The sequence below is a fragment of the Pteropus vampyrus genome, unplaced genomic scaffold, assembly GCF_000151845.1.
Source record: "Pteropus vampyrus isolate Shadow unplaced genomic scaffold, Pvam_2.0 Scaffold366, whole genome shotgun sequence".
Classification (NCBI taxonomy): domain Eukaryota; kingdom Metazoa; phylum Chordata; class Mammalia; order Chiroptera; family Pteropodidae; genus Pteropus; species Pteropus vampyrus.
In genome coordinates, this window is record NW_011889147.1 from 411115 (window position 1) to 435513 (window position 24399).

General features: G+C 50.3%; 1 protein-coding gene across 1 annotated transcript in view; it reads right to left on the reverse strand.

The window, feature by feature from the left end:
* Positions 1–878: 878 nt before the first annotated feature.
* Positions 879–24399, reverse strand: part of LMO1 (LIM domain only 1) — a 34060-nt gene continuing 10539 nt past the window's right edge. Inside the window, exons 2-4 of the mRNA XM_011379572.2 lie at positions 5370–5583; positions 2590–2715; positions 879–1045 (exon numbers count right to left, since the gene is read on the reverse strand). Of these exons, the coding sequence (XP_011377874.2) occupies positions 940–1045; positions 2590–2715; positions 5370–5583 (446 nt within the window). The 3' untranslated portion in view covers positions 879–939. The remainder of the gene's footprint in view (positions 1046–2589; positions 2716–5369; positions 5584–24399) is intronic.

Consider the following 24399-nt stretch of genomic DNA (forward strand, 5'->3'; position numbering starts at 1 on the left):
CTCTGTTTGTTTTCTTGGCTTTCTCCCTCCTCCTCAAGGGCACAGACTGTGTCCAATTCATGATTCATTCTTGGGTCTGGTGCTTGCAGCACAGGGCTGAGACAAAGTGGATTAAGGTTTGCTGGCTGAATGAACGAAAGCATCCAGCCTGCGTGGGCTGTTACAGAGGAACAAGATTGTTCTCACTCAGCCAGAAGAATAGAAAGCCAAGACCCAGGTTGGGCCCAAGCTGCTGGGAGGAGACAGCAATCACTGTCCATTATCCTGAAAGTGAAGACAAGTTTCAAGATGGTACTCCCATGGTAAGGGGCTCAAGATTTGGGGTCCTACTGTGGAGGAGGTTAGAGCTGGGTCGCTGTCTGGGCAGTCAGGGGGGGTCTTACTGGTGGGATATAACACAGAAACTCAGGGAAAGGAGGGTTTTATCTTGCCTCTCTTTATCTTGGGGGCCTGCTCAGAGCCAGGGGGACACCTCAGTAACCACTTCTGGCTGTAGGGTGCTTGGGGTTGTCCCTTCTCTCCAGTTTCTTCCCCTTAAAGCCCACCTGGAACACCCCATGCCCTGCTTCATCTCTCCCCCAAAGGCCAGGAGGAGGGCCCTGCCCACTCCCAAGCAGAGGGGAGGAGCCCAGGTCTGTAAGTCATGTGATCAACGCAGAGTAACCTCCCCGGAAACATCCATAAGTTTAATCCACGCCAGTAATAAAATCGCATTACATTTTTCATAAAATAAATGTTCCCATTTATATACAGAAGACAGAATGTACAGGCCCAGCCTGGCCCCAGGAGGGGTCACACACAGATGGGCAGTAGTGGAGGAAGGGCCGTCCCTTCCATCAAGGATGGAGGAGTTCTAATTGGCAGGAGAGCGGCTGGCCGGCCAGGTGGGTGGGCAGGCGGGCAGACGGACAGATTGGCCTGGAGGCCAGGCGCTGGGTGTTACTGAACCTGGGAGTCAAAGGTGCCATTGAGCTGTCCCTCCTCATAGTCCATCTGACACAAGATCATGTTGTTCTTCAGGAAGAATTTGTCTCCCACGCAAAATCTGGAAAATCCAAGCAGGAGAGAGAGGCCATGGAGGAGTCCCAGTGGGTGGCGGGGGCTCCAGACAAGACCCAGCCTGGCTGGGAGGTGGACATGTGGGAAGTGAGGTCCTGGGGAGCTTGCTCCTTGACCACTCCAGAGGGGATCCTCAAAAGTCCCTGGGTCAGCCCCACTCTCAGCCAGGCCCTGCAGCCTGGGGATAGGACAGATAGACAAGCCTGGGCCACAGTCAGGTCCCTTGTGGAGGAGTGGGGTTCATGGGAAAGCATAGGAATAACCTACCCCAGTCCCAGAGAGGGAGAAAGAGAGAGAAGGAAAAAGAAACAGGAAAAGATCCAGAGAGGAGAGAGATGGAGAGAGGTAGAGATGGGAAGGAGGAAAGGATAAAAATGGTTGATTTTTCCATCCCTCTGTTCCCTTATCCAACTTAAGAGGACGGCTCAGTGAAGAGTACTCTTTCTCTAAACTGAATCTGTGGGTTTCGTGGAGTATCCTTCCAGGAGGAGGTGACTCTGTCCCACCATCTTATTCCCTATCTGGAGAAGACTCTGCTTTGGCCCCCCAGTCCTCCTCAAGTATTGGAGGATCCAGCCCTTTCCTTAAAGATGTCCCCAGAGTGGCTGAGGCCTTTAGTGGGACCCCAGGGTTATAGGCCCAGTCCCAGCAGATCCTAGGCAAACCACCAGGTGGCGCTGCAACTTCACTGAGCCCTCCCCGCTGCAGGTCTTGCCTGAGCCTCAGCCGGACTGGTGTTCCCTGCGGGTCCCTCTGGACCTAGCCCTTTGGGAATTCTTGTATAAGCTCTTTCCTGACCTAGAGGCTCCTGAGGAAAGGGTCTGCCTTCTGGTGCCAGGCCCCCAGTCAGGAGGGTCCCCAGGGCCTCCCACAGGGCTAGGGCACTAAGCAGTGGCTAAAAGACCAGAAAGGAGGCTGGCCTAAAACCAGAATCATAGGAGAGGGGGCAGCAGTGAGGGGCCATCCCCTGAAGGCATTTCGCCCTCCAGGAACCCCCTCTTCTCACTAGAATGTACATGCACACACATGCACTTGGCACACACACAAGGGCACAAGGCATGTGTACAAAACCCTTGCACAAGCACATTTAAAACATGCATGCACTCATCATGCACACAGATCACACACATACCCTCATTTGCATACGGAGACCTAGAATAGAAACATGTTTGCACGTGCATTTTAATTCTATCATGAGGACATACCCAGGTGGACATGGGCATTTAAAAATACACACATGCTCATGACTCACAATGCATGTACACAGCAAGCTCATGCATGTTCAAGTCCATTACATTTGCACAGAAATGTGTTCCACAAACATGCACACACAGTATTGGAGCGTACACATTTGACTATAAGACTTGGGCACACATAAACCACACATATGTACACGTCACAGCGTGCACAAGCAGCCATATGCACACGCAGAACCCACGTTTGCATGCAGGCCTCCACGGCACTCCTGGTCTGCCCCAGAAGGAGTCACCTGGGGTCCAGTAAGTGTATTGCTACAAGTCTAGCACTCACCTCTGGTTGCAAAGCTGGCAGGCAAAGCAGTCGAGATGATACACATTGTCCCGGGCCCGCATCACCATCTCGAAGGCTGGGATCAGCTTGCTGCAGGCGGCACAGTTTCCTGTGGTGCCGAAGAGCCTGCAGACAGAAGGGTACAGAGGGATCAGGGGCCTGCTAGGGAGCTTGGGGTAAGGAGGTGGTAGGGGAGTTCCTCCACACATGGCACCACCTGTCTCCCATCCCTGCAGGCTTAGCAGGTAGGCCTGGGCAAGAAGATGGCTCGGTGGGTGGGAGCACAGTTGGCAGAATCTAAATTCTACTAAGAAATCAGGTTTCAGAGAAATCGACATATCTACTCACGAAGGAGCTCAGGTGTCAGCTGACACTGTTTATCCCAGCTGGGCTAACAAGGGTCCTGGCCCCCTCCCAGGTTCCCACTGTGGTCCCTTAAGCACCGAGGCCCACCAGGAGAATACTGGGCTGGGCCTTGAGCAGAACTCCAGATTTATACAAGCCAGATTTAAGAGGCAATCTAACAATCATGGGCTGTGTGTTCTCAGGCAAGTCACTGAGCCTCTCTGAGCCTCATTTATTTCAGTTATAAAACAGAGACCTAAATACCTTCACAGTCTTGTTGTGAAAACTTTGGTAAACTCTCAAGTCACAACTCATGTAGTAAACATTTATGTAGTGTTTGCTATGTGCCAGGTACTGTTCTAAGGGCTTTACAAAGATCAACTCATTTAATCCTGACGACTCTATGAGGAGGTCTTTTTCAGCTAGTGACTCACTGTGTGACTTGCCTAAATCCCTTTTTCCTTTCCCTGGACCTCAGTTCATCCTTCTTTAAAATGGGGATGCTAGACTAGAGGATTCTGTTCAAAGATGCTTCTAAAACAGGATTGATATCGAAAGGAAGTTCTAAGGACTTCTGGCACAATGCCTCTTTGAGGCAGACAACCCTTCTATTAGCTGCTGGCTGCAAAGCTCTAGGGATGTGAGCTCACTCCCTCCCCCATGCAGGTCAGTCCTTGGCTGGAGGTTCCAATGGTCTGAGCCAGCAAGTGTGTACATCGCTCATACTCCTAGCTTCTTTTCTGCACACTGGAAGAGCAAGCCCCAAGTGAGACAAGGGGGCTAGAGATGGGTGGGAGGCCCCTCTAATCCCTGATTTGTCCAGCTCAAGCTCAGGCGCCTGCAGACAAGCTTGGCTCCATTATTCATCAGTCCAAGCTGCCTGGTGGCTCAGATTAAGGTAGACAAAGGCTGCGCCACAGCATCTGCCTGCCAAGAGGGGCCTTTCTTGCCATCAGTCCAATGAGCAGGCTGCAGAGGGGCAGGCTCTAGACAGCCATTTTCTGGGCCTGAGCAGCTCAAGGAAGCAACCCCCACCCTGGCCCACTGGCCTACCTGGCCCCAAAGTCATTCCTTGGCCTCTGCCAGAGCTCAGGAAAATACCTTCAGGCACCAGTAGCTGGCAGGGCCCAGAATGCATGTGGGTGCTTCAGCTCTGCTGACAAGCTCATCCTGCACTGTAGTCCTCCCTCTCTGCATTCTGTAAACTCATCAGTTTGTCCGCCACTGCCCCACAACCTGGTAGGTTTGGCCTCCAGCTGATGTCCTAAATCTCCAGACTTGGAGGACTTTTCCAGGTCCTCAAGGGGTGAGTCCCCAGGAGTATCCCTTCTTTAACCCCTCCTCCCACCTCAGCCTCTTCTCCAGCCACAGCCAGGAGCACTGAGTCACAGATCATGGCTTAACGCACAGCTTAAAAAACAAAACTAAAAACAAAACTTCTACAAAAGGCGGAAGTTAAAGAAAGTGCAGGCAGGTAAATCTTAAGCTCTTTGGGGGAAGCAGGGGAGCCTCTGCTGATAACCCCACCCCCCAACATGCTCACACCTGAGCAGAGGGAGCCCCAAGAAGCCCTCGTTCTGACCTATTAATTAACGCAATGTGTCTTTCTTTGCAAGGCCCAACCACCACCCAGCAGCCTGTGTAAAAGCCAAATGCAGATGCTGGGTCTCAGCCAAGGCCCCTACTCTGTGGCCTCCTTCCAGCCTTGCTGATGTCATAGAAGGTCTAAGGGAGGATTAATTGGGGGAGGCAGCCCCGGGGGAATAGGATCCAGGCTGTGGGGGAGGGTGGGTTAGATTTCTGAGGAATGCAAAGCAAGAGACCTTATTCTCTTCACAACTTCACAGAGGAGTAAACTGAGGCTCAGAGCAGGTTAGAAGCCAAAAAGTTCAGAGCTAGTTCAAACCAAGGTCTTTCAGCTCCAACATCAGTGGTCCTTCTCCCAGGGTCTGGCTACCTGCCAGGCTTCCAGGCTTCGGGGTATCTAATCCCAGGGTCCACCCAGAAAGGGGGGAGCTTGGCACTGGGGAGAGGTAGGAAGGAGGACCCAGGGCAGTCAGGGCTTCCATACCTGCTCCTGGAAGCCCCTCTGAGGATGTCCCTCCCAGATTCCAGGGACAGAGGGGGTCAGTAGCACCTGACAAAGGCAGGGGCAGGGCCAGGCTGGTGTCTTCAGGAAGCTCATCTCCGGTGCCTGCAGTTACAAATGCCTGCCCAGGACCTGTGCTGGCCACTGAGTCCCAGGAGAAGATGTGGCCCTGCCCTAGGGGGTGTCTCGGAAAGCAAGGCAGGGCCAGGACAGTCTGGGATGAGCACGCAGTAGGCTGTGTACTTTTGGTACTAGGTCGAAAGCCGGGGTAGGGCCACGCTGGGTGCTGGAGGATGGGGGGGGGGGCTCCCTGAGAAGAAGGGCCAAGTGGCAGGAGGTGGCCCACCTTAGGTAGTCGCGGCGACACAGGATGAGGTTTGCCTTGGTGTAGAGGGTGGAGCCCACTTCGCCAAGGCGGCAGTCACAGCAGGCACACTTGAGGCAGTCCTCGTGCCAGTACTTGTCTAGCGCCTTCAGCAGGTAGCGGTCCTTAATCTTGCGGTTGCAACCTGCACAGCCCTTCTGCTTCCCTTTGGGCTGGACGGACAGCATCGGCACGCCTGCAGATGGACAGACGTGAGACAGATGGACATGAGGGTGCCCTGCAGCTCTGGGCCCTCTAGGAATGGGTGACCCCTGCTTCTCCCCGCTGCCCACTTTGGGGCTGGGGTTCCCAGGGACCTTCGCTTTCTCCCCAGCAACTCCATCCCTGGTCTTAGGTCCTGTCCTTGGGGCTGCGTGGCATAGCCTGTACCCCTGCCCTGTGAAAGTCCCTCCAAGAGCTGCAGGCAGCACTGGGGAGCCCTGTCTGCTTTGCTGCAGGGCACACACACAGTCCCAAGGCCTGGTCCCCCTGAGTTGTTTGACCCCATTCAGCCACCGCCCCTTCTATGGTCTGATCTACAGGAAGCCTGAAGCCCTCCTTATGCAGCCACCATCTCACTGGCTCTTTCTGCAACCCTAAGAATGAAATCTCGCAACGGGTTTGGGGTCCACTAGAACTCCCAGATTTTTTGCCACCTTAAGACTTCCTCAGACTGCTTTTGTGTTTATCCATTTTAACACAAAACGTCAGACTATAACCTCTTGCTTTATTTATACAGAACTTTGGAGGTGTCAAGAAGAAAGTAAGATGTCCCTTTGACACTCCCAGGAGGGGGCAGGAGCTCTGGAGCTCCTGGCAGGTACCTTCGGGAGGCAATTGGGCCTGGCCTAGTTGGGGCTCTCTCCAGAAATGCTTCCAGCGAGATTCAAACTTCTGATCTACTGTTGCCCAAGGGAGAGGAGGTGCCCAGTTTCTGGATCCTTGCTCCTCCCACCAGGATAAGAAACTCTAAGCCACTGGCCTCCTCCCAGGGCCCATATGAGATTCTCAACATACAAGAAAATGCCAAGTATAAAGACCTGGAATCTCAGCCTGGTATTCATCGGAGGGAGGGGCAGACCTCACGGCAGGCAAGCGTGTGCATCACTCATACCCCATGCACACAGGTGCAGAGTACAGGTGTATGCATGCATGTGCACAGAGGCATGGGCTCCTAGCCTCTGGCCCTAGGGCCACAAGGAGTGACCACAGGGAGGGAAAGTTCAGGAGGAGATGAGGACAGATGTCAGGAGTCATCTGGGAGCCTAGACATTTACATGAAGCCCTGAGTATGGCGAAGACTTGGCTTAGAGGGGAGTGCGGGGAGTCTTAGAGCCCCAACCAGGATGGGGGAGGGGGAGGAGAGGTGCCTGCAAGCCTTTCATGAAGGTGGTGGAGATGGGGGTGTTCCTTTCCTGACCAAGGCTCAGGTGGATGGAGGGGCTGACTCTGGAGGAAATGGTCCACCCCTTTCTGCCTCCCGGCTTTCCAACAAGTCCCTGAAATTTGCCCTCCTTCTGGCCCCATCCTTTCCAAGGGATCCCTGCACTATCCAGAGCTCTGGGTTCAGCTCCCGTCCCCTGGCATCCCTCCTCCCACCCCCCCTGCTCCCAGCCCAGAGTCCGAGCTGCTTGCTTTTCCTTCCTCATTCCAGGTGTGACCCTTCCTCAGCCTTCAGGGGAGAACCACAGCCTCCAAGGGGCCTCAGTCTCAAAATTCATGGGTGTCAGGTCAGATGGACCCTCAGAGTTCTTCTAGGCAAATGGTCTCATTCTACAGAGGGGGAGACCGAGGCTCAGATGGTCCAAGGAGCTAGTGTAGGCCACTAATTAAGCTGGCCCTGGGGGCCTTTACCCGCTCCTCTGCCCTTTCTCAGCCTCATTGTCTCTGAAGACTTCTCCTGGAGAAGGGGCATCCCTTGGGTGTAGGGGGTCGTCCTGAGCCCAGGAGCAGCAGGACAGGTGAGGGCAGGGAGGAGGCATCACGGGCTGCTTTGGGCTCTCTCCTTCCTCCCTCCTACAGTCTCGATAGGGCTGTCTGTTAGCTGGGAAGTTTGCTGCCTAATTTCCTTAATGCAGCTCTAAAGGTTAATTGGTCTTAGAGAATTATGGGGCTCAGAATGACTCTGTCCTCAGGCCTGCCTGTGTCTCCTCTGGCAGGGTCCAGCCCGGTCACAGTTCTGAGGAGCCCATGGAGGCCAGTGGGGGATCAGGCACCCCTGAGAGCAAAGGGAGTACTGAGGGGCTCCTTCCAAGGCCTGGCCTGGCCCTTGAATGAGGAAGGAGTTACAAGAGCTGGATGTGGGAAAGTCTGGGGGCTCCAGTATGGGACTACAATCTCCAGGGCCTGTGGAGGGAGCACCCCAGCAGCATAGTCACTAATTTTGAATATCTCAGGCCAGTCCTCTAGTATAGGCTCCAATGACGATTTTCCTTTGCTCACCTAGGCTGGTAGCAGGCCTGGCTCCCTCTCCAGCAGCCAGAGCTCTACATTTGTGTTATCACTGGTGGGGCAGGGAGAGAGGTGGTGGCTGTGGGTGGATGGAACATCCATACTCAGGGGATATACCCAGCCTATTATGTCATACCTCCAAATGATGGGGGGAATCTCAGCACTAGGAGCATCTGCCCTGCTCCATCTTCCTCTGGCCTGGATCCTGGACAGGCTGGCTGGCCTTCCAAGCTCAGGCCCCAGAATGCCTGCCTGCTGAGCCTGCAGCGCTATGAACTATAGCACTAGCCAGCAATTCCATCACCAGTGGGACCTGGCACCTAGAGGACCCAGGGAGGCCATGAGGAGCAAAGCCATAAGCTGTTCCCCTGTTCCCCACCCCCTGCCGGTGCCCAGACTCGGCCTGGCACACAACAGGCACTTGTAAGACCTAGGCACCCTGCTCTAGGATGCTGAACTCTGCTTCCTGAGCCCTGGAGAACTCTTAAGAGGCTGCATGGCTTCTACCAGTGTCTGATGTCTACCGACACACAGAACACCAGGGCCAGTCTGGCTGAGGACGACTCAGAACATCTGAAGACCTTGAGCTTTCTCTGCCTGGAAAGGCTGAGGTCCTGGGAGAAGTCTTATCCCTTCCTTCTTCATGGACCCGTGACACAGTGTTTGCTTTGCCTAGGCTAGTCCAGGAGATTTGAAAATATTCTTGGAAAGGTAAGGAGGCTCTAAGGGGGCATCTATGGGCTCCTGCTCCCCGGAGGGTCCAGGCTCTCCCTCCTGCCCTGCCTCCCCAGCCCCCACCCAATCCGCCAGCAGGCCCTGCAGACACCTCTTCCCTCCCTCCCTCTCCTGCCTGGCTCTGGGAGCTGAGCCTCAGGCCATGCACTTTCCATTAAGGAGATAGCATCCCTTTGCTGAAGTCCATTTGGGATCCATTTTAGTGTTATCTAAAAATCAAATCTACATGGTAATCCTTTTAATGTACTCCTGACTTTAGAAAAAAACAGCTTTGCGCTTCTTCAGGAAAGGTTTTAAAGCATTACCCAGTAATTACTACTCACCCATGAAAACACTGATATTTTACAATGGATGATGTTTGCGACTACCCGCACGCACTGGCACATGCTCAGATGCACATAGCGGACCCGGCAAAATAAACCAGTTCACTCGGCCCACGTGTTTCCCTCAAATCTCAGGGTGTGGAGGGGACGTTTGAGGAGAGACAGGCCCTGCCTCTACCCCTACCCTGCCTCTACCCTGGGTGGGCTGACGGTGGAAGGAGGCAGCCTCTCAGTCTGACTCATCCAGCTGTCAGACACTACCCTCAGCTCTCTAATCTAGGGAAAAGCCAGACAGTCCGGGAGACTGGGAGGGACTGCCAGAGGTCATTCGGCTCTTCTTGCATCCTCCCTCCACCCAGGAGAGAAGCTCTCCTCTTCACATGGACATCCCAGATGGTCTGCCAGCCATACTCAAGTCCACAGCAATTCCTATGCCCTCTATCCCAGGCCAGGCTGCCTTTCAGATCCAGCAGGTGGACGTCTCCAAACTGCCAAGCCCTCTGGCTCCTGGTCCCAACACACAATGCCTCCAACTTGGACAGCAGACTGAGCCTGGTTGTGAAGCACTCCCACCATCTCCCAACAAGTTCCTCTGCCCCAGAATGTCCACCCCACCCAGACCCAGGCCTGGCCTGTGGCTCCCCTACTGGCAGTCCCTGTGGCTACCCTTGGCAACTCCACCTGGCATTTGAAGTCCCCTCCCACATGCCAGCATGTCCTGCCTGGCACTGCTGGATCTGCTCCCTGCAGTATCCTGGAGTAATATCCCCTTCCGCCCTGTAAATAGATCGTGTTTGCTTCTGTCTCAGGGCCCTTACTCTACACTGCTCCGGGCAGTGATGCCTTCCTTGTCCTGCTTATCGCACTTTCTTCCAAAGGGCAGTCAACAGTGACATTGAGTCAAAGAGCACAGACCTTGAACTCAGAGTTTACTTTCCAGTCTGGGAACTGTCTCAAGTAGCTGGAGGGCCTGGAGCAAATCCTGCCACCTTTCTGACTTGCATCTGTGTCATGGGGCCGTCATAGGCTCTTTCGCCACAGACTGTGGTGAAGCCGCAGCACAGACGCATCCAGAGGGGACCAACGAACAGGAACGGGCAGTATGAGTAACATGCTCTCCAAGTCACCTGCCTTCCCTGCTCTGACACTGTTTTCTTTTTCCTTTATCTTGACATAATCTCAAATTTGGAGAGAAGTTTCAAGAATAGAAAGAATTCCTGTATACCCTTTACTCAGATTCCCTAAATATGAACATTTTACCGTATTTACTATCTATCTACCTACCTATCTACCTACAATATTTTTCCTGACTCACTTGAGAGTTGATTTTAGAGATTAAGGCCCTAGACTCTTCGATACTTTGGTGTGTATTTCTCAAAAGCAAGGACATTCTGTCACACAAGCATGGTGCAATGATCAAAACCAGGAAATTATCATTCACATAATACTATTATCTAATCTACAGACCTCATTCAGATTTTACCAATGTCCCCAAGTAATATTTTTTTCTGGCAAATTAAAATTCTGGATCATGCATTGCATTCAGTCGTCAAGTTTAGTCTACTTAAATCTGCAAGAATTCCTAAGCTTTTCTTTGTGCTTCACAGCACTAGCATTTTTGAAGAGAACAGGCCAGTTATTTTATGAAATATCTTTCAATTTGGGTTTGTCTGACACCTTTGACCATGACTTTAACTCTTCTGTGCTTCAGTTTGCTTTGTTATAAAATGAGTGTGAAAATAGCACTCATCCCATAGAGTTACCATGAGGAATAAAGGAGTTAATACACGTGAAGTGTTCAAGACTAACTGGACCTGGCAGTCAAAAGTTAGCTCTGATTAGTGTCACCCCATTCAGCACATGGGAAAGGATGACCTAAGTCACAGTTCCATCTCAGGTCCCTAAAATAGTGATGGGTACTTATTTTGAGGAAAATAAACTGATATGAATGTGCCACCATGGTTAAAATCACATAGGTACCAGCTGGAGTTCAGCATTACTCAAAGGACAATCTAGTGGTCACTGCAAACCTGTGCAGAAGGAAGTCAGCCCCATCGGTCTGACAGGCTGCTTCAGTGCCCAATCAAGTGGGAAGGGGTTGCTGTGGCAGCTCAGAGGGTAACAGCTCATGGCAGGTCCCTTTGGCAGCTCGAAAGCAAGCCCAGAGGGTGCAGACAGGTGTGGCCTTGCTATTTCTCACAATCTCTTCCTGGGCTTCAGTACTTAGGTTCCAAGCCTGTGCTCACACAGCACAACACAGCTGCCTAATGCAGTTCCGGGGCTTCCCTTTCTCCCCATGGATGTCTTCACTCCTTTGGGGCAGGCAGGGAACCTGGATTTCCCAGGGCTAAGGGCTATCTGTAGGGAGATAATGCTGATGGAACAATTAGTAGTGCTCAACTTCTAAGCGCTTGGCTCACAATTGCCTTATGAAATAGGTACCATTATCATTCCCATTTTAACAATAGGGGAGAATGGGGGCACAAGAAAGGTTATGATTTGTTGTGGGTGACATGATTAGTATGGGACAGAGCTGGGATTTGAACCCTGGCAGTCTGTCTTCAGAATCACCTGCTATGCTGCCAGCCTGTGTGCTGCTAACCTCTGCCATGCTACAGACCTAGGCAGGAGGCATTACAGAAATTAGGAAACAAAGAATGTACACAGATGCAGGACACATATACGAATATACACGGCAGCACACAAATACTGACACATGTACACGTAATAATATGCACGTAAACTAGGTCCACAAGAGGCAGGACTGTGCCTGTTTATTCTCCTCACCACAATTTTATTCTACTACCCAGTACATTGTTAGATATAGTCGCTACTCAGTAAACTGCATGAATATATATGCATGCATCCAAGCACACACATGCATGAGTGTGCTCGTGTAAATACACACACATATGCATGAGCAGTTGCCTGCACTTTTACTGCCTTTTGGAAAAACTACATTTCCAAAGTGGATCGTAGCTCCAAATGAAGCTGATTTGAACAAAACCCACCAGTAAGAAGCCTGATGTTCTGTTCTCTGTTCAAGTTTCCCAAGGAAGTGAGAAAGCGTGAGCCCCCTAGGTTTCGTCCACATGGTCCCATGTGGAGTGGTGGAAGTTACCCGGAAAGTCCCATAATTGTCACACCCACTTCAGCTGCTGGGGCAAGGGGATGGCCTTCAGGAATCTGGGTCCCTACCACTTGCAAGGTGTCTGTACCTACCTGGGCCCATGCCCAGGCCTGAAACTGCAGAGTAGAATCCTAAACGGAGCCAGCCAGTGACCCCTCCTCAGCATCAATCCCGTTTAATAAGGAAATTTGAAAGTGTAATCTAATTCTGCAGAATCTCTTTAGATCTCGTTTTCTCAGAAGTAACTTCAATTCGCACGGACACATCCAGCCTTGTGAGAAGGCCTCCATTTCACACCAGTTTTATCTCCACAATTTCTCGTCTCACTGCACTCCTATCCCAGGGCCTCGCCATGTGGCAGGCGAGGCCTGAACTAATAGCATTTCCTACTCATTTAGAATCAAAAGTCAACGTGAACAACTGTTGAAATGCGTGCCTACAGCCACCTAGAGCATGCTCATTACTGCCCCTCTGCACACCCATTTGCAGGTGGCATGCTTATTGGGTCAGATGAGGGAGAAAAGCAGGCCTCCTATGGCCTCCAACTCCCCACTGGGGTCAGCGAGGGAGGCTGGGAGGCTCTGCTCATGGGGTGGTGGTCAGCTCAGTGGGTGGACTCGCCTCTTTCACTCTGAGACTGCCCCTGAGGGGGGTCTGAGAGAAGAAACAGGCAGTGTAGACACTAAGACTATGGACCCTACACACAGATGGTATGGCCTCGGCTTAAATTCTGGCTCCACCACTTCCCAGCTCTGCCTCAATTTACTCACCTGCTAGATGAGGACAGCCTACTTTAAAAGATTATTTCAAGGATGAAATTAGGTAGTGGACACGAAGTACTTACATCAATGTTTGACCTGTAGCTTTAAAAAATCAGCTGAGAAAATTTATGTATGTCTTAGGATATCTTAGGACCTAATAATTTTATTCCTAGTTATATGCCCAGGAGAAAAGAGGGCTTAAGTCCACCGAAGGAGATATACAAGGATATTTATAGCAGTTTTCTTCATCATAGCCCCAAATTGAAAACAACACAAATGTCCATCAACAGTAAAATGAATAATAAATTATGGTGTATTCATACAATAAAATAGTCCACAGCAATGAAAAAGAATGAATCGCTGGTACAGATAACAATATGGATGAATAAGACGGCGTAATGTTGAATGAAGGAAGACAGACACAAAAAGGCACATATTATATAATTCTACTTCTATGTAATTCCCAAACAGGCAAAACCGATCTATGGTGATAGATGTCAGAATAATGGGGTGTATTATCGCCTGGCAGGAGGCGTGCAGAAGCCTTCCGAGGTGCTGGAAAAGTCCTCTATCTTGATCTGGGTGGTGTTTCAATGGGTGCACACATATGCAAAAATTCATTGGACTGAACATTTAAGACTTGTGCGATTTACTGCATGTATGTCACACCTCAATTAAAAAAATAAAAGAACTAAGATAGAGAGCCCTCAGCCAGGACTTTGTATGCCTCTTCGGAAAACCACCATTTACTCAGCACTTGCCCCATCTGTCATCTCAGTGAATCTCATATTAACTCTGAGGTACTAAATGATTATCCCCATTCAACAGAAGAGGAAACAGAGGCCCAGGGAGGTTCAGGCCCTTACCCAAGGTCACACAGCTGGAAGGGTGCAGGGTGGGGATTGGAGCACTGTCCTGCCAGACCCCAGAGTTCAAGTGGTCATGCAGCACACGTCCCATGACCTCCCTGCACAACCTGGGTGAGGCAGGCTCACTGGGGCAGCATCTGGGTGCTCATGTACAGCCTGGATGCCAGATGATGCTGGGGCAGGGGGTTGGGGGGATGCTTGGAGCAGGGCCTGGGCTAAGACCAGGAGAAATGACAGCCCAGGCTGGGCACTCTCTCCATGCTCTGGTGGTCACAGGCTGCTTCTGCTCCTTGTTGGTCCTTTAGAAGCTATGGCTGCTGTGGGATCTTAAAGAGCATATAGATGGGGCCAGAAAGGGGACATGGACCAGAAACTAAGGACAAAGAGGGGACAGGGGCTGGGAAGGAAGTGGGAGGGCCCCATAGAGGCAGACCCGCGATGCTTGCATTGTAGCCTTCAGAGGAACAAAGAAGACTTGAGATGACACACGTCCTCAGGGAGGTGGGCCGAGCTATGAGAAGAGAGCTGGGGGTTCTAGATCCAGAGTCTGACTAGTCGGGGGAGTCTCAACCAATAGTCCGGGGCTTGTGTGTGAATGAAAGGACAGAGAGAGAGGTGTCCTGAAGAAGGGCTGGCTCAGGGTAGGACATTTAAGGAGGTCCAGCAATGCTTGCCTTCTCTACAACGCCAAGTTCGTCCTGGTCTCCACAGTCCACTGCAGTAGGAAACACCAAAAGAAAGCACTGCCCAGTCGTGCACACACACATCTACAGCGACTGTAGCCACATTTAGCTATATGATAATATCCTTTATAGAGTGCCTACTATGTGCCAAGTGCCTTACATTCATTAACTCCCATCTTCATCATGACCCTGAAGTAAAGGAAGTCACATGACCTGCCCTGAAGTAAAGGTGGTAAAGAAAGTCACATGGGCAAACCTGGGAGGGGCCAAGCAGGGCTTCAGACCCAGGCTTGGGCCACGGCCCCTCCCTGCTCTATCTCAGGGCCATAGATAGCATCTGCATCATTTTTTTCCTAAGCAATAGGGATAATGAACTTCTGCTTGTACCCTATCTGGACCCTGCCAAAAGAAGAAGGCTCCGAAGGCCACTTGCAGTGATATATTAGTCAGGGCAGGCCTCTGGTCCCCAGTGTCCCCAGAGGAGCCAGTCCTGTACAGGAGTACAAAGGAGCAGGCATTTTTACAGCATGTTTTGGTGGAGGCAAACCTTAGGAAAGGGGTGTCCTAAAGCCTGAACCTTCAGTGGCTTTCCAGTGTCTGGAGATGAAGGGGCTGAGGACCTTCCATACACACCTCATTGCTGAAGGACACCGAACCCAGCACAGCCCCGCGTCAGGCAACAGCTGTAGAGGACCCAGTCAAGAACTTGTAGGCAGCCTGGACGATGCACTGAGAGACACTGGAGCAGATTCAAACAGAACATGCTCTTGCGCTACATGTGGTTTTCTGCATTCCATAGTGAGGGGAAATTAAGAGACATCAGAGGCTGCATGAGCTCTTTGGAGTATGCCATGGGAAATGATGCTTAGGTTAACCGCAGAGTTATCTTCAGGACAGGAGTAGGCATTCTCTTCCAACTCTCTGATGGTCTAGAAGTATCTCGAAAGCCACAGGTCCAAAACAGGATTCTAGATCTCTTCCCCCAAACCTGACCTCAGTTCCCTTACCCGAGGCTTCCCTTAACCATACTAATGCCATCACCCACCCAGACGCTCAGGCCAGAAACTCAGAGTCATCCTCAGATCTTCCATCATCCTCATCCCTCCTTCCCTACTGACTCCTGCTCCCCAGCCCATTTGCTTCTTTCCATTTCCAGAGTGACCACCATCTTTTACCCCACCATCAGCACAGTTCCACACCACCCTCTTGTGTCTCATACTCACTATCCATTCTTCACACGGCAGCTGGAGAAATCCTTTAAGACAAAGTAAGTCAGGTCAATGCTCAGCTGGAAACCCTTCCATAAACTCCAGTGGCCTGAGCATGACATATACATTCTTCATCAAGCCTACGATATTCTCATGTGGTCCAGCCCCTGCCTCCCTTTCCCACACTGTGCTCCAACCACATTCTAGATCTCCCTTTCTGCCTCAGGGCCTTTGCACATGTTGTTTCCCCCTTCGGAGAAGACCCTCCTGCCTCTTCACATGGCTGGCTCCTTCTCATCTTTGGGCTTTAGCTTAAATGTCATCTCCTCAGAAAGGCTGTCTTAACTTCCTTACTTCCTTATTTAAATGAGTCCCCAGTCATTTCCTTCTGAATTTTTATCATAATCGGTAATTGTTTTACTTTTCTATAATTTTACTTAAGAAAAATGATTGTGCTCTCTCATAAGAATGTATGCCCCATGAAGGCCTATTCTGGGGGCTCCGCCTTGTTCACCACTGTGTCCCCAGAGTTGAGCCCCACAGCAGTCATTTTTTAACTATCAGTTCAGTTAATGAATGAAGAGACTGAGTGCAATCTATACAGATATTACTGGCAAGAGTCTGCTGGCCAGAGTGGCCTGATGCAGATAGGCAGGCTCCCCAGAGATGGTAGACTTAATTAAGCTTGTTGCTGCCCCATGCCACACATCCCTAGGTACCTGTAGCTTTGTGGTCCTAACAGAAAAGCAGATCCAACCGTGGCAATGCCTCCAGGTCCTGCCTGCCACAGTCTGGATTTTTGAGAGGACGACCCCAGGGCTCCAGCTCTTGTGCAAACATAAACTTTCTACCCTTTAGGTAAAAGGTCAGCAATCCTGTCCTTTAGCCCCTGCATACTTATGAAGAATGAAGCCCCCTTCCGTACTTCCCCTTACATATAACTAACTACTCCATCTCAACACTCAGGGAGTCCTTGGTGGAGCTGTAGAGCTCAGGCCTTTGTGTAACCTCCACAGCTCAGTCTTTTCCTTTGCTTCTGTGGCCTGGGCACCCCTCTTCCCCTGACACAGACCTAGTCTTCCCAACACCTCACCTAGGGTCTTCTTGGCTTAAAGATGTGACCACTCTTCCAGTCTAGTCTGACCCTCTGGGGGCCAGTGGAAGGAAATAGCCCCTGAAGTTTTCTACAGGGAAACCCTAAGCCCAAGGATTCCTCTCTCTGTAGCCCCCACCAAGTCCCATCCCATCCTGAGCCCCCAGGACCCTTGGCAAGATGCTGCTTGGAGCCGCACAGTTGTGAGGACCAGTGGGGAAGCATCTGAAAGGTGCATTCCCCAGACAGCAACTCAGATGTTCCCTGGGCGCCCAAAAGGCGCACACCACCCATCTAATGAAATAGGGCTCCCAAGGGGCCTGCAATCTCCACAGAGGAGAAGGAGGGCATGGACTGTCAGACGAGTCTCAATTTCACAGCATCAGGGACGTGAGCACCAAGGCGCTGAACCAGAAAACGAGAGTCTGGCAGGAGCGGCAGACACACCGTGAGCGCCAGGGGATCGGAGATTAGGGCCCTTCAAAATCAATTTTGAATTCAAACTTTTAAATGTGTTCTCCAGACACAAAAAGAAGACCCTCCAGGAAGGCTCTGCCCAGCCAGCTGCTGGGTCCTGCTTCCTCCAAGTAGCCAGAGCCCATCTGCTAGCCACTGGGCTGTAGGAGGGAAGGGAGGTAAATGGGCAAGGAAGGAGACTCTGGACCCCGCCCCCAGGAGCTGCGGGGAACAGGAGCCTCTTCAACTCCTGCTGAGACAGCACTGCCTCTGGGGCACCTGCCTGAGGTGCTGTCCTGGGGCTTCTTGGAGAGGCCTTGGGGGCTCCCCCACCCTTCTTTGCAGACCTGAATGAGAAGAGCTAAAGGCAAGATTCATGGAGACCAGCTCCCTCTTACAGCCCTCCCCACCCGCCACCAGCCTGACTGAGGACACTCATGGGGCACCAGTGGCTGAAGCCATTTAGAATGAAAGCTTTGGAGTCGGACAGGCAGGGATTTGTATCTTAGACTAGCCATGGGCTCCCAGGGCAAAGATTCTGGTTCAGAAGTGAATTTCTGTTCTGGAAACCTGGTGGGAAAAAGCCTGTTGTAAGTGTCTTAGAGTGCAAACCCTGTGAAGTGGGGGTGGTCTGAAGCCCCCACTGCAGAGGGAGAGAAAGTGTCACCTGGATATGAGTCAGCAGGGCAGACTGGCTGCTGGGAAGGCTAGTGTGGCCGCAGGCTGCATTATCTGAGGCATGCTATCTGTAGCCAGGGAGCTGACAAGCATGCTGTCTGTCACTTGTCAGGCCACGTGTGGAGTATGGAATACTGTTCTGGGCTCAGAATTGTAAGGTGGAGAGGAAGACACAGGGCAGCCGGCCTCATGAGGAAGCTGAGCAGAACAGCCTGCTCCAGCCAAGCCTTGGAGAGGCCACCGGGCCCGCAGTAGAAGGCTTGAGCTGGCAGAGGATGCTTCTGGCAGCCCCAGCTATGGCCCCCTGCTCCTGCCTGGGTACCCGCTCAGCTATAATTCTTCTTCCAAATATGCAATCAACCCACCACTGAGGCCTTCCCCATCTCTGGGTGGGGAAGTTGATCCATGACAAGTCTCTCCGATCCCAGTGACTTCACAGTCCCTACATGCCAGTTCTCCAAACCTGAGACTAAATCCCAACTTGAAGCCACACTCCTGAGACATAAACGTGAGCGATTGTGAACCACTCTTCTGTTGAGAAGCAACAGAAGGGGTAGCCCTCGGGCCTGCAGAGACCTCACAGGGAGCCCCTTCTGAAATGAGGAGCACTGGGAAGGGGCTGGAGTCATCAGACCATACATAGGAGAGGAGGAAGGGGCTCCCTAATCCCTCCTGCCCCTGGCTGGGGAGTGGGCTGCAGACTCTGCAAGGAAATTACAACTCAGGCCTGGGTAATGCTCCTTTTAGTTACAGCATAAACTGCGGCAATAAAGCGTACCTGGGGAATGTTTAGAGAAAGCACTAATGATTTCTTCCCTAGTGGTTAATAAATTCACTTCCAGATCAATTTGTTCGTGATAGAGCCCGGCGAGCGGAACCTGCGCGGCGGGCACAGCCGAGTGTGTCTTTTTCAGTATAAATGATTTATTACGATGATTAGCGGCACATAAACAATTTAAAATACAACGCTAATTAGTTTGGGGAAGAAAGGAGGGGAAAAGCCACCCTGCCTCTCTCCCCATTATGTTCTACTTCCCTAAGTGTGTACTTTTTAATTAAATCCAAATGTCACAATAAATTTAAAGTGTTTTATTACCACTCAGGCTAACTAAGGCAGTCATGCAAGCCCCCTTCTCAGGCATCTGTGGGCCGGGCTGGGGGTGAGGATTGAGGGTACCAGCAGGATCTGTCCACAAACTTTCCTTGAGATGGGAGGTTTTTATGAGACCCTTGAAAACCCCTCCTGGTTTCTGGCAGCCCCCGGGCTAGAGAACACTGGGACTGCCCACTCTTCCTCACCTTCCTGGACAGCCCAAGCGATAGCTCCTCCTTAAAAGTGGCCCTGACCAGCCCAGAAGCCAGCCACATCTCCTTGATGGTCCCTCAGAACTCTGAACCCTCATCAAGCCCTCCTCGGCTGCTCCATAACTATACCTGACACCCTCTACGTGCCTGGTATCAGGCTCGGCGTTTCCTATAAGACATCTTACCACGGTCTTGTTCAATGCTATGAGTAGTAATTATTGTTCCAATTTTATGGATGGGGAAATTGAGGCTCAGAGAGGTGGAGCAACTTATCCAAAGTCACACAGCTAAAAAGTGGACTTTTGCAAAGTCCTTATTCCTATAGCACCATTCTACCTTAGAGCCCATATCTGACCATGTTTAGGCCCTGGTTTCCAGGCACCCAGGATGAAGAATAAAATACGGTGACTACTCAGAGAGGGATCTCCTGAGTATAAAGCTCTGCCTTGCCTGGAGACACAATGAGGCAAGAGTTCAGGACAGGGACTTTGACTTTAATGAGTCTGGGTTCAAGTTCAGGCTCTGTCATTGGCCTACAACATAAACTCAGTCAAGTCATTTAGCTTATCTGAGCTTTGTCTTCCCTGTCAGCAGAACTGAAGTAATAATACCCAACTCACGGGGCAAAAGAACCAAAGCAGCTAAGAAGAATGCTTTGCAATCCTTGACGTGCGATGTAAGTAGCAATTACTACCAAGAGCCCTTGAGGTGAGCAGGGATCTATAAGCACCCATTTCATTGATCAGAAAACTGAAGCCAGTAAGAGAAAAGACTTACCTAAGGACTTACCCACTAAACCTTAGGAGCCCAGGGTACGAGGCTGCAGGCAACCTCCCTTCCAAAAGCTTTAGCAGCCAAGGATGGTTCCTCTCATAAACACTCTTAAACGGTTTATTGGAAATTAAAAACAAATATCCCTAAACATAGAGTTACCATATGACCCAGCAATTCCACTCCTAAATCTCTACCCAAGAAAAATGAAAACAGATACCTACCCAAAAACTTGTATGAATGTTCATAGCAGCATTACTTACAATAGCTAAAAAGTAGAAACAACCCAAATGTCCATCAACGGATGGATAAATAAAATGTGGTCTATACATACAATGAAATATTATTTGCCCATAAAAAGGAAGTAAGTACTGATACATGCTACAATATGGATGAAGCTTGAAAACATTATTCTAGGAAAGAAGTCAGCCACAAAGACCACATCTTGTATGATTCCATTTATATGAAATATCCAGAATAGGCAAATCTATAGAGATAAAAAATAAATTAGTGGTCTCCAGGGAGAAGGAGAATGGGGTGTGACTGCTAATGGGTCTTTTTAGCGTGATGAAAATGTCCTAGAATTAGATGATGATAATGGTTGCACAGCTCTGTAAGTATACTAAAAACCACTTAATTGTATATTTTAAAAAGGTTAATTTTGTGGTGTGCAAATTATATCCCAATAAAACTGTTATAAACAAAAACAAATAAACAAGACAAAAATTCCTTTGAGAACTAGAGAAATCAGTTTATAAAAAAGTTAAGTCCTGGTGTCAGGAGAGGGGGCCTGAGTAGTCTAGTAGCCGGCCCTCACAGGGAGGCCGGGCCCTGGTCAGCCTATTTCCCAACTGCTGCTCTATAGGGAGGAAAGGGCTCCAGAGCCCCCTGTACCTCTCTCCTCCATATCCCCCATCCAGAAATCTGACCATACTCACTTTTTCAGCCCTGCTCCCCAGGAAACTCAGACCTTACTGGATTCATCAATCTCCTCTGACCCATTTGCTTCTGCCACTGTACTCATGTTTTGTCTTCCCTGGTCTTTGTTAAAATTTCTGTATCTTCTGAGGTCTGTACCCTATGTGCAATGCCCTATCTGTAAACTAGGCATGCCCTGGGGAAGGTTCCCTCTTTCAGACCTTGAACTTGTCCTACATTGGGTTTCACGAGTTACGGTGTGAGTGTAAGAAATAGGATTGCAGTGAAGTTCGCCAGGCCCAGCTGAGGTAAGTTTAGTAAGGAGTGCTGCAAGCTCAGATCCAGCCCTCAGAGGCCAGGAAGTCAGGCAACATCTGCCTTTGGGTTGCATGAAAATCTCTGGAGGGAGAGCACACAGTGCCCAAGCTAGAGACAGCACCCTTTGTGGCTTATCCCAGAGGGTAACTCAAGAAGATGAAGCATCCTGACCAGCAAGGGGTGCCAGGCCCACTCTAGGCCTACAACAGAGTCTAGGGTAAAGGACTAAGGTTAGGTTGAAGGGTGTTATAGTACCTCAGGCCTTTTCACATGTGGGAAGAGCCCCATGGAGAGGACAGAACACCTCTGGTCACTTGAGGGCGATACCTGGGCCTTGAGCCAAACGCCAATTTTCAAGGCATGAGGCTGGCTTCCTGAATCTTCATGGTTTCATCATGGGATACTGTCTCAGGAAGCCTCAGGAAGTCTCCAGACTTCTCTTCCAAAGTCCTATGAAGCCTGGGGCCGAGAGATGACCTCTCAGGGGTGGGGGGTGTCAAGAGAAGGGATTGCAGGTACCTGCACTTTATGCAGCCACTGTGTTCTCACCAACATCTCCTTAGGTGGGTACAGTGCTGCCCAGCTAGCCAAACACATGAGAATATTTCCTCCATTTGCTCTACAGGGGACAGGAAGGATGCTTTGGGCCCTAATTTATGTGTGATTAAACTGAGGTTCAGCAAGGCTAAGTGGTTTGCTCAAGGTCACACAGCTGTGGGTGGTAGAGCAAGGCTTGCCCGAGATCTCACTGTCAGAGGATGGCAGAGCGGAACTGGAATCCAAAGCCCATGCTTATTCCTTCTTCCAAAAGTCAAAAGAAAACTACCTCTTCAGTAAGTTGTCATGCCCTAGTGCAGTTGTTGTTTCTTTTGAAGAATTTAAAGATTTCAAATTCGCATGTATCTTGGCTGGTGCTACTGGGGTTTCTCTCATCTTGGGGTAGGGAATCCAAAGCCTTTACCTTGCAAGGGAAGGCAGAGCTTCTGGGAGTGTGGGCCACTGAGAAGAGTGTGCAGCCCTGGGACAGGATGGTGTGCAGGTCCTGGGAGGCCAGGCAGGTGTGGTTATACACAGATGACTCTTGCGGGTCAGCTCACTGCAGAGACCAAGCCTCTGAAGGGAGGCCTGGTGGGACTGAGCCCTTAACCTGTGAAATCTGATGCTAACTCTAGGTGGATAATGTCAGAATTGAGTTAAATTTTAGAACATCCAGTTGGTGACCTCTGAGAATTGAAGAACTGCATGGTGGTATTGGAAAACTCTTCAGAGTAGCCTAGTGATCTCAATAAAATGTACATCTGTCCTCTCTCTGGGATGGAAGGAATCCTTATGACTCTCTCTGCTTCCCTCCCGACCTCTTCACCTGGTAACTGCATTCATTCATCTATTTATTCATTCACTATTCCCTCAACAAATATTTACTAAGCACCTACTACTAGAAGCTATCCCCTAACACCTATATTTTGATAAGAATTATACCAACACTGATGATTTTCATCAAGAAAGTGGTTCTTTATAGTTGCATTAAGTCGATTTGATTCCTTGATCAATTTTCTTTTCACTAGTATTAAACATTTCTCCCCCATCCCTTTCTATTTTATTGGAATCATTTTCATTGGGATCAATTATTTTTAAATTTTAACTGGCTATTTGGTTCATGATCAGTTTTTGGTACATATTAAATCTTACAAATCAGAGCTTTCGCCACTGTTGAGATTTCTTTTGTGGCAATTATTTCTACCAGAAAATATTTCCCGAGCCAACTTCTGCAGATCTAAATTTTATCAGGAAGATTGGATTCCTCTGTCAATTTTTAGTCAATAACATATTTTACCAGGTGCAGCCTTAGCTGTTGCCAGGTTTGCTTTGTGTTAATTATTTCAACCAATTTAAATTTTTTCCTGGATCTTTTTTGGGGGCATTTTCAATGCTAATGAGATATTATTTTCATGTATAAGGCATATTTTAGCACTGATCTGATAAAGCATTCTGAGGATCAAAGAGTAGTATGAAAACATCACTGGGGCAAAAAGGCAGGTCAAAACATCACACTCGGCGCTTGGGCTGAGTACCAGGTCAGAACTGGGTGCCTGAGGGAGCCCTGCCCACAGTTCCCGCAGAGACCTAGCCTCTGCCAAGATGCCTTCACAGATGGGAAACAGCTTCTGGCTGAGGTGGGAGCGGCTGCCTGCGGGAGACAGCTTCTAATTGATAGGCGAAGAGATGGGGTGCAACCCTGACGTCCCATACCAGGCTGAATGCAGCTTCTGTTGGGCCCCAGAGTTTTCTACTCGAAGTATCTCAGAGACACTCAACTGAGAGGGGAAGTAGATGCTTCTTGGTGCCTTTGTTTCTCCACCATCAAAGGAGGTAATTGACCAGGGTTCTCTCAGTCCTGAGGCTGTGACTTTCGCTCACTGAATTCCAGGCTTTGGGACTTCTCCAGGAGCCCCTTCTGTCCCCTAGTTGAGGCTCTGCTTGGAAACAGCCAGGAATGGAACCATCTACCTGGATTCAAATGTGGCAAGACCAAATACGGAGGGCTGGGGCCACAAATGCTCTCATCTGGGATCTCTACTTCTATTGACCCCAGAAGACCAAGGAAAGACAAAAAAAAAAAAAAAAGCATCGGGTAGTTTCTCCTGGCCTTGGCCTCACCACACCCATTCCCTACGAATAGTCATATCTCCACACACAGTACCATACACAAGCATCAACAGCCAGTGACCCCTGAAATGTAAGGGGAAACCTAGACCCTGAGAGGGGAAGGGGTCTGCCCAGGGACATACTGTAAACTGGCGGCAGAGCCAGGCTGTAGCTGCAGGAGTTCTGGCTCCCAGCCCTGTGTTGCAGACCACTGGAGAACCTCTTTCAGCCTTGCTCCCATGCAAGGAACTGCTGAAGTAGACTCTGCCCAGGCCACCCCAAAGACACTGGCTCCACTGTATCTGGCGACTGCCAGCAAAAAGTTGAGGCCCTCGGTCCATCAGCTGCAGGGAGGCTGGCTCAGGAAGGAACCACCTGCACCTCCTCTATGGGTATGGTCACCAATGAGTGAGAAGAGAAGCCCTAGGGCATGGACGGCTGCTCTGTAGGCTCCTAGAGGCCTCAGCAAACTTATCATCTATGAAAAAAGAAATTCAGCAGCTCCCACCCCAACCCTGGCCCGTGTAAATGTGTTTACAATCAGTGACATCCTCTCTCACCAACAGGGACAGGGAGGACCTGGGAGGGCCTTTACTACCACCTCCTCAGGCTTATGGCAGGCAGAAGCCTGGTTCTCATCTGAACTCTGCCATATATCAACATGCTG